This window comes from Bidens hawaiensis, unplaced genomic scaffold (assembly GCF_021521415.1).
Source record: "Bidens hawaiensis isolate Kalapana, Puna unplaced genomic scaffold, B.hawaiensis_p1.1 tig00000512_1, whole genome shotgun sequence".
In the NCBI taxonomy this organism is placed as follows: domain Eukaryota; kingdom Viridiplantae; phylum Streptophyta; class Magnoliopsida; order Asterales; family Asteraceae; genus Bidens; species Bidens hawaiensis.
In genome coordinates, this window is record NW_027491033.1 from 5,250,747 (window position 1) to 5,261,142 (window position 10,396).

Sequence of the window (10,396 nt, forward strand, 5' to 3'; positions counted from 1 at the left end):
TATGTTTTGCTTTAACACAAGAATCACAAAACGACATACGAGTTTTTGAAGGAAATTCAATAAAATCAAAATGAGAATGCTTCTCATGTGAAGCGTGCCCCAAACGCCTATGCCAAGTATCCATAGTTACCATTAACGCCTTCATTTCACTACCCACCATTTCCACCTCGTAAAGATCATCCGTGCATTCACCCGCTCCAATCAACCTCCTCGTTGCTAAATCCTGCATCACACAAAAGGTTGGGAAAAAATTTACTGCACATTGTAGATCTTGTGACAACCGACTAACCGATAATAGATTACACGGGAATTTTGGAACGTGCAAAACATTATCTATTTTTAGACCATTTGGTAAAGTGCAAGTCCCTCTTCCTTCTACAGGAACGAGTGAACCGTTAGGAATAGAGACTGGCATTTCATTCAAAATTTTCACTTTGTTTTCAATCCATTCTTGCCTGTGCGTTATGTGCACCGAAGCATCCGAATCAACGAGCCACTTACCTTCGTGTCTAACGTTACCTGCAAAGTTTTCTGTCAAGGGGGTTTCGATCACTTCTTTCTTCCCAAACATGTTTAAAAATTGTTGGTATTGCTCGTTGCTTAGCCCCGGGAGAGGGCTCTCTTCGACATAGGCTACTTTCGGGCTTGGCTTCTCGGTTTTTCCTTTCCCGGGCCACCATTCCGGGAAACCTACAAGTTTGAAGCAACCTTCGCGTTTGTGCCCATCTTTGTTACAGAAATCACAGTGGCCCTCCTTATCATTCTTCCCTCCTCTAGCATTTCTTGACTGCCACTTGTTGGAATTGCCAGGCCCATCTCGTTTAACATGTGTTTGGAAAGCTACCGTGTTATCGGGGCTTATCTTTCTTCCTCCGGTAACTGCCTTTTGCTGCTCGTCCTCGGAGACGAAACGGTAAGCCTCTCAGATTGTCGGGGTTGGCTTCATGGCGAGTAGTTGGGTTCTAATGGTAGAGTAATCACTATCGAGCCCAAGGAGGAATTCATATAACCTTTCTTTGTCTCTCAAATCACAAACCGTCTTACTAACTTCACATTTGCATTCTCCACAAGAGCATCTCGGCGCGGGGAAAACCGAGCGGATCTCGTCCCAGATGGCCTTCAGCCGTGTATAATAAGCTGAAACGGAGGTTCCGTCTTGTTTTGTTAGGCTGAGAAGCTGTTTCAACTCGTATGCTCTTGGTGCACTTACCTTTCCAAACCGCTCCCGCAAGTCATTCCACATCTCTTCACTGGTAGTTGCATATTTCACGCTTGTTCGGATCTCCTTTTCCATGGCTGTGGTGAGCCACCCCTTTATCATCACGTCACACCGAAGCCATGTATTGTAGTTTGGGTCTGCCGCCTCCGGTTTTATTAACAAACCGTCAACGAAGCTTATTTTGTTCTTGGCAAATAGAAAGTTCTCCATCCTTGAGACCAATCCAGGTAATTATTGTCATTGAGGGGCTCGTTTACCTGCATTTGTCTTGGGTAATCGGAGGGATGGAGGTAATACGGAGAGGAGTGATCGGTATTTTGGGTTTGGTTTTGAGTTTTGGCTGTCGTGGAGTCATCTTTTCCGGCCATTATTCTCGGTGGTCGGTGTGTTAGGGTTTGATGGTAGAGCAGTATATTAACTGCTCTGATACCATATAAACGGAAATTGAATATATTGTCGTTTTGTTATATCATTCAAGGGTCCATATACATGCTTATAAACTAGAAAACAAGAAAAGGAAACCAATAATCTAGCCATGAATTAAGGCATGAAACGGGATCTAGAATAATAACCATAAAGAGGAAATACTTTCTATAATAATACGAAATGTCGACCCGAACGCAACCATGTTAGTCGCCCAATTGAAGATTCCGTCAAATTTACTTGAATTCCTTCACATGATGGAAGGATTTAGAATCACTTTGTTTAAAGGAATTTGAAGGAATTGAATTCCAATTCCAATTCCAATTCCTTGCCAACCGAACACACCAAAATGGAATTAAGATTCCAATTCCAACGAAACGAACACGCCATGTCATGGGATTTTAATTCCAATTCCTTTGAATTCCCACGAATTCTATGAAACGAACGCGTCCTTAAAATTCTCCAATTTAAGAGTAATACATACACGATTCAAAAAGATTGTCTGGACTATATATTATAAACTACAAAACCTACATAAACATGAGAAAATAAAAAAGATTGTGGTATTGGTACGAGAGTAATGGTGCTAATATGGTGATGTTGGTGGTGGCAAAGTGAAGGTGTCAAGAAATGATGGTGGCGGAAGCAAAGTGTTGGTGGTGTTGGTAAAACCCGAGCGTTGGTGAAGCTCGAGCGTTACGTTGGTAAGCTGACGCGTATTCAGTTAGTATCATTTAGTTCTTTACGATATCGATACCATTGGTAAAACTTTAGCATCCAAAAAAATATATATTCGTCAAATTAACATATAAAAATAATAAATTAGTTAAACCGACATTTGTATGGTCGATAAACCCGGGCGGTGATAAAACTCAAGCGTTTGGTCTCGGGCATTGAGGCGGTAACTAGACACGATTCGGTCGGTGTCGGCTACATTTGTAATAGTATTGGAACTAAAAATAGGAAAAATGATAAATGAAAATTGAGTGGACCAATGGGGGTGGTGTCGGTTGGTAAACTCAGACATTGGTAAAACCGAACGTTGTCGGTCTAGGATGTTGAGTCTATGTGAATTCGGCCGGTTTTTGTCACGTTGGTTATGATATCAGAATTAAACAAACAAAAGAGAAAACAAAATTGTCATTCAATCCGCTTTCGTTATGTTCATTATTGTAACCATTCGGAAAAAAAAAAACAAAATGCTATGACAAATTATAAGGTGCCGCCAAGTGGCCCATTGCGGCTTAGCGACATCAAACTTTACACACACACACACACACATATATATATATATTAGATAATACATTATGTTTTGTTCAGGGCCGACCCATGGGGGTGGCGGGTGGTTGACGGCCACAGGCCTGACACCCCGTTAGGCCCGAATTTTTTTTTTAAAAAAAATATATATATTTTTATTAAAAACAATATATATATTTAATATTTAAGCTTAATTACATGATCACTAGTTTGGTCTAGTGGCCAAGAGATATTACTCTCAGCCAAAAGGTTATGGGTTCAAGTCTCATTTGAGACATGTTTAATCCTATTTTTATACAAAAATTTTTTACACAACCCAAATTATAACCATGTAAACCTATATAAAAAGTTAATTGTTTAAACAAACAAAATACTTCTTTTTAATCAAGGCCCAAAAAAAAATTCCATCTTCACTCCAAAATTTTTCTTTTTGCTTTCTCGGAGCCGGGCCTAATTTTGTTACTAATGATTTTCTAAGCTAATTTTGTTAAATTAAGAATTAGAATAGGAAGCAGCAAAATAAAAGAAACGGCAAAAAAGTTTAGGCTCACAAAGCTAGGTGCTTATTTGTTATGTATAGCCTTGTTAATATTTTCATTTTTCAACTATGTGTTATGGTTTTTATATTACTTGTAAATCAAATAGAAACTTTGTATTCAACCGTGTTTATGTACAAATAGGAGGGGATGCCGCTCCAATAATTGAACTTTGAGCATATAATAGCTATATATAGTGCGAAGTTATTCTTCTAGTAGTTTTCAATATATAATAGCTGGATGCTACTAGAAAATACAATATTCTTGACCCCTCTGGTAAAACTATGCGTAATGGGGCTATAAAAAGGGACAATGGGGATTACAAAATTAAGAAACACCGCGACGGTGGGCGATAATAGGGGTGACTAGTTTTTGTCACCTGCCATTGTTTTGAATTTTTTATTTTGTATCGTATATTATATATACATATTATATATATATATATATATATATATATTAGACTACAACATCATTACACCCTTAAAACCAAAATCCACAATTTATTAACTAGACATTACATGACGCAAATCGTCCCATTTTATTACCTCTTAATTACACGTAACCTTAACAAAATAAAGACAAAATGGCAAAAGACGTCCTTTATGTTTGCACGGTTTTTCAATAGTCGTCATTTGGCAAACATAATGACAGAAAACGTATTTTATGTTTCAAATTCATTTCATGTTATGTCCTTTGACACTAACCCAGTTATTTTTTCTCGTTAAATCTGACATGTACAAAACACATGAGGGTAGTATTGTAATTTTACACATTATTAAAAGATAAAGATATTTTTGATACTTCTAACTAAAAATAAAAATATTTAAAAACTCTCTCTTTCTTCTTAATCTCACTCCCTCTCTCTCACCCACTTTGTATCCAACGGTTCTTATGACTTCCGTCCAAATACTTACCCCTTTCCTCTATTATTTAATATTCCCTCGTCACACTTATTATCTCCAATTTTCTCACCAAACTCATCTTGATAGTCAAAACAAAAGCAACAAGAGGAATGGGTAGCTTCGAGCGTCAAGTTAAGTCAAGGGCTAAGGATATAAAGAGGTTCTTCTATAAAGGAGCAAGGATAGTTGAATCTTCCTGCAAAAAAGGTTGGCGCAAGATCAAACACCTTCGTAAATGATTTATTCATTTCATTTGAGCGTACGTCTTGTGATCATGTATTTGTAATCTAGAACATAAACTCACTCTGATTTGTGGTGTTTTGGTTTGAGGTTGTATCCTTAACTAATATCTAGATATTCTACTTGATGTTTGCTGGTTTCATGATGTTCGGGTTATACTTTGATTTGTAACTAAAGTTTTATTTAGTTGATTTGTTTGCTTGTTACATCATATTTTCTTTGATTTGTTGGTTTGTTATGTGGTTCAAAGAAATTTGATTGTTCGAATTATAGTTTTCGATTGTAAAAGCTGTATCACCAAAATAAATTATTTTATACGTTGTTTACGAGACAATATATATGATACCACTTTCATCTATAAGGTTGGTCGTTGCAGAGCTAGTTAACCTGCTTTATGGCTTATGTGCCAGCCTCTTAATGCCGGCCACACCGCCTCAACGCGTTATGGAGATTTGTTAACATGGTAACGAGCTCGTTAACAAATAGAGGGTGTGGCCATTCACTAGCTAGTTAACCCACAGTGTCCCAGATAATGTGTGAGTTAGTTAAAATCTTATTGTCTACGTGACAATGATGTGACGCTTTAATAAAAGCTTACTAGTTAAGCCACGACTTATAGCCTAATTCTAAACTGACATGATAAGAGGGAGGAAATTAGCAAGAAAGTGTTAGTGAGGAAATTACATACATTATATTATATATTAGAAAATGGATCGCTTGTTCATTATATAATTAAGACTTCATGTCTTCATTTTTAGTTAAACTAAAGTTTGTTGCACTTCGAAAATGAAACAAAGTTTTGGAATATCATTTACAAAATGATTTAAATACATGTAATACAATGATGAAAGATTATAAATATGTTCTTTAATGGTGTATTTAATTTACTGTAAAGATTGAACAAACTAAAACATTAGCGTCAGAAGATGATTTCTGTTTTGACACCGTTGTTTTGTAAACAGCTTATGTGTGTTTTGTGCGACATAAATGTGTGCCTTCTATACTACAACAACAAGACTAGCAGTTGTACTACCAAACATGGTAGATGTACAGTGTACTGTCAAAGATAAGCTTGTGAGTCCGAGACGACACCGAACAATCTAGTGCTATGTGGTTTGTGGAAAAGTAGTAGCATGAAATGATTTCGGGCTATTCTCCTTGTTCAATAAAGTTTTCTAAGTTATTTTGTAAATTGCAACTAAGTTTTCATGTGTGAGTGATTTTTTATTGCTTCCTTGATAACCGTCTTGTAAGATGTTAATACTTTAACTTCATTCTTGCCATTCAATATGTTATGTCACAAATTGCTCTCATTTTTCTTAAATAGACTTTGCTCCTAAATTGAATCTAACAAAGATAAAAAAAAAATTTAAAGACACGAGGGGCAACCGTTTATTTTGACGCACGGGGATTTTTTAAGTCACATGATAGTGTTTGTAATACGAGCGTCAACGCCGGTTTTCTGGTATGTAACATACATTTCTGAAATCTAAAAGTAAAATTGCCATTATGAGGTAAAAAGTATGAGTATTTCAAAATCGCAGCTCGAAACTCGGGCCCGTGACTCGCTCGATAAAAGCTCGAATGAAACAAGCTAAAAAAACTTAATTTAAAACAATCTGAGCTGAATCGGCTCATTTTTGTAACCGAGCCAATTCTACCATGGCTCGGCTCGTTGGCTTGCTCTTAGTTTTGTTTTAACTTTAAAATTAAGCTCAAACCTAACTGAGCTGACTCGTTTAATTTCAAACTCGAAGTCAAAAGTCAAAACCACCATGCCCATGTGTCACTAACAAAGACATGTTAAGATATTTTCATTATTTTCTTTTTGTTATCAGTTTTTGTAAAATGACATTTATATAACAGCCAATCACCTTAAATCTAACGGACAAGCACCAGTCACCATGTAAACCCATCAAAATCAACGACCAAGATCATTTCGACACCTTACATTACCCTACACCGTCAAAATCCCTCCCATTTCCCGGTTCATCCCCTTCACCTCCCTCATTCCCCTAATTTCACTATAATCTCAGATTTCTGTTACACACACACTCTCAACAACACACAGTTAAACAAATCACATATCATGATGTCAACTGAAATCATTTGCTCGCTTCAGTTTCTCTGCGGATGCCAAGCACAAGTCCGTACAACAATCGATCAAATTGCTCGAAGGTTCCCCAAGGATTCTATACACACGCCTCGTTGTTGTAAGTTCAAGGCTTCTTTCCTATAAACATTCAGTTTATTAGCAATAATTTTAGTTTTAGATCCATAATTGTAGAAGTTAGGGTTTATTAGGCGTTGATTAGTTAACAATTGAAGTTGTGAATTGAATATGGCGGGAAGTAGTAAGGAGTTAGGGTTTCTGAAGAGTACTAGTAGTGTTCGTAGTTTGAAAGAACAGTTGGCGAGAACTACGTTGCGTAATGTGAGGTCGAAAGGTCACGAGTATGTTGAGCTTAGGGAGGGTAATAAGAAGCTGATATTCTTTTGTATTTTGTGCCTGGCTACTTGTCATAGTGATTCGGTGCTGCATGATCATCTCCGTGGGCAGCTTCATAGGAAGATGTATGAGGCTGCGAAGGCTACTTTGCTGAGGGAGAATCCTTGGCCTTTTAATGATGGGATGTTGTTCTTTCACGTTCCGGTTAATGAAAGTGATGCGTTGTTGACTTCGAATGTGAACTTGTTGGAAAATGTGAGTGATGAGAACAACAGTCTTGCGATTGTTGCGAGTGAAAGAAATGATGAAAGTGTGGAGGATGATGGGAATGATTATCGTTTGGTTATTCCTAATGTTTTGGTTAAAGACAAAGTCTCTGAGTTGGAAGTGAGATGCATTGGCGTTGGCCAAATTGGTGCTAGATACTTTGAGAAGGATGGAGTTACGATAGGGTTGAGTAGGATATGGTGTGAATGGCTTGGTGATAATAACCAAGATGATATGGTTCCGCAACATGACTTTGGTATTGTGTCATTTTCATTTGATTATGACATGGGTAGAAAGGGTTTGCTTGATGACAAGTTTTTGCTTCCATCATCTGCTGAAAGTAGGAAAGGAAAGAAGAGGAAGTCATTCTCTGATACAAAAGATGCTAGTAAGTTCTCGACCAATGAAGATGAATCTTGTGAGCAAGAAGGTGATGATAATGACACCCTGCAAGTGAGAGTTATAAAGAACCGTACAGTGAGAAAAGAGATGCGTGAGCATAGGCGTTTAGCTTCAGAACGAGTATGTGACACCTGTCAACACAAGATTCTTCCTGGTAAAGATGTGGCCACACTTGTCAACATGAAGACTGGTAGAATTGTTTGCAGCAGTAGAAACACTAATGGGGTATGCATCATATCGTTTGAAACTTGTGTATTCATTAGTGCATTGCTATTTGCATCAAATATGGTATGAAGTTGTTTGATATGCAGGCGTTTCATGTATTTCACATTTCCTGCTTGATTCACTGGGTGCTGTTCTGTGAGTATGAAGTTTCTACGAAACAACTAGCGGGTCCTAAAGTGAAGAAACGTGGAAGGAAAAAGGGTGGTGCCAAAGGTGTGGAGGAGGCGGTGAAGAAGCAAATATATTCCCCCTTTTGTCCAGAATGCCAGGGAACTGGTGTAGACATTGATGGTGATGAGCTGGAGAAACCAACTGTCTCTCTGTCTGAGGTTTGTAAAACTGCTAGTGTTTTTCATATCATTCCTCCCTATATATAACATATATACATATGTGTGCATATATATTAATATATTATTAGGGAGAGGTTCATTTCAGAAGACTAAATTAGAGCGAAAAATAAAAAGAACAACGCCTGAATCGTTTATATTTTTCCATCGATGATTTATTTTTTTAATAACTATTCTTCATACATCTGTCTATGTTATATACATTAAAAAGGCACCATTAAACTAATCTGTCTATAGGCATTTTTTTCACCTTTAAACGTTTATCTACACATTTGTAGGTATGTGAAGGAAGTATACCTACACTTGATATACACATGTGTAGGTTTTATATATAAACAGATTTTGTTTTTTTGTAACTTTTTAGAATGTTGATTGTTGAAAGAGATGAATAAACATTGTATTTTAACCATTTTCTTGTATTTTCAAATGAAAATGAATGATCCATTCGTTTCTGTTTTTGCAACAAAAAAAAAACTGTTTTCTACGTAGAACCCTCTCATAGTCACATATGTGTGTGTGTGTACAGGGGTACTCTCATTACAACACCTGTATTAAAGTGCTTTAGAAGCATAGTGGGATAGAGAAAAGAGCTGGTTACATATACTGTGTTTCACATATAAAGCAATAAGTACAATTGTTTATGCGAGTTTCCAAGTTGTCTACATGAAATTGGTTCAGTGACCGTCTATATGTGCGTGTGTGTGTATAGACAGATAAATAGTGTAAATTTAGTGATTGCATAGATTTATGAAGAAGCAAAGTTTGTTTGTAGATGTTCAAGTATAAGATGAAAGCATGTGACGGGCACAGAGAAAATACGAAACACCCTGAAGTGTTGGAGAATTGCTCGACGGGCTTCTATTTTCCTCCACCCCAGCCTGAGTCTGAAGAAATGTTGCAGGTTAGATTCTACACCTTTTGTGTAACTTTTATTTCTTTGTAAATGAGGGCTATATACTTATATCAAGTTAGTTGGGCTGCTAATGTTGGATGGTAATATCATTTCAGGAACATGTGTCAGTGCTAAAGATGATTCGGTTCTACCGTGCAGATTAGTGCAGTTGTTGTAGATGCTAACATGGTATATTTTCATAGCTTCTTGTTATGGTGTAAATGTCATACATGCTGTGCATAGCACATGAAGTAGAAATTTGTATGCTTCACATTGCTATTGTTTTTTTCTTTTAACAATTTCAAACTTGTGGTTAATGAAGATGTATATCCAATTATGATGGGTTATTGCTTTTGCATGTATATCGGTATATCTTCCATTGCGTGGAAGTGGGTATGGTTGACCAGCAATTTAACTATGATATAGAAAGATAAAATTTGTGAACAGGAAAAAAAATCATTACTTTAGAATGCTTGGTAGATGGGAAGAAATCGTTACTTTGGGATGTTTGATAGATGGGAAACACGAAAGAATGTTAAAAATGACAAAGTATTCATACCTCAAAATAAAGAAATTTTATCAACTCTCTCTCTCTCAAACACCGATGCTGTAAACTGAAAGATGGGGCAGTCGATTATATGCTTCTTTGTTGTTAGTGCATATGGAAAACAAAAAACAAGGTGGTGATTTCAAGCTTAATAGAGAAAATTGGAAATCCTGTTTTTTATGGATAAAAATTAGATTTAAACCATCCTCCTCTCCTTAGACTGGAGTAGCTTTAGATTTCCTTCTATGTAATTCGTTGCTTGATGTTTTCTAGCCTCGAGCTACTTTTTATAAAATTTCTGTCTTTAAAGAAAGAAAAATTATAAAATACTTGTTATGAGCGAGTTGTTGGCAAAAAAATTATAAGCGTGTTTAAAAAGAAAATATCAAAACATAAATATAAAGTTTAGTGGTTTGGGTGGGAGGTTTATTAAAGTCACGTTACTTCACCAAGAGTCGTGTGAGATTTTGAAGTGGAAAAAATTGGCTAGCCAAATGGTTCTAACTATAGGAAATATCAACCAATGGATTAGCTTTTGGATTTGTGAATTTTTATTTCAAATGTGTCATGAATTATGTATCAATTCAGGACCTTTATGCTTATTTTGCCAATTTTTGTTCAAACTACACGTGTATTATGTATCGTGTCTTTAAGCAGGTCTATAAACATGTCTTAACGTGTTAGCATGTT

The 10,396-nt window shown here is 36.5% G+C and overlaps 1 protein-coding gene across 1 annotated transcript; it reads left to right on the forward strand.

Moving 5' to 3' along the window:
- Nucleotides 1–6,622: 6,622 nt before the first annotated feature.
- Nucleotides 6,623–9,594, forward strand: LOC143631831 (uncharacterized). The gene is made up of 4 exons (XM_077100460.1): nt 6,623–7,920; nt 8,007–8,249; nt 9,040–9,168; nt 9,276–9,594. Exons 1-4 carry the CDS (start codon nt 6,919–6,921, stop codon nt 9,321–9,323), a joined length of 1,422 nt encoding a protein of 473 aa, XP_076956575.1. The 5' UTR covers nt 6,623–6,918; the 3' UTR covers nt 9,324–9,594.
- The last annotated feature ends 802 nt before the right edge of the window (nt 9,595–10,396 follow it).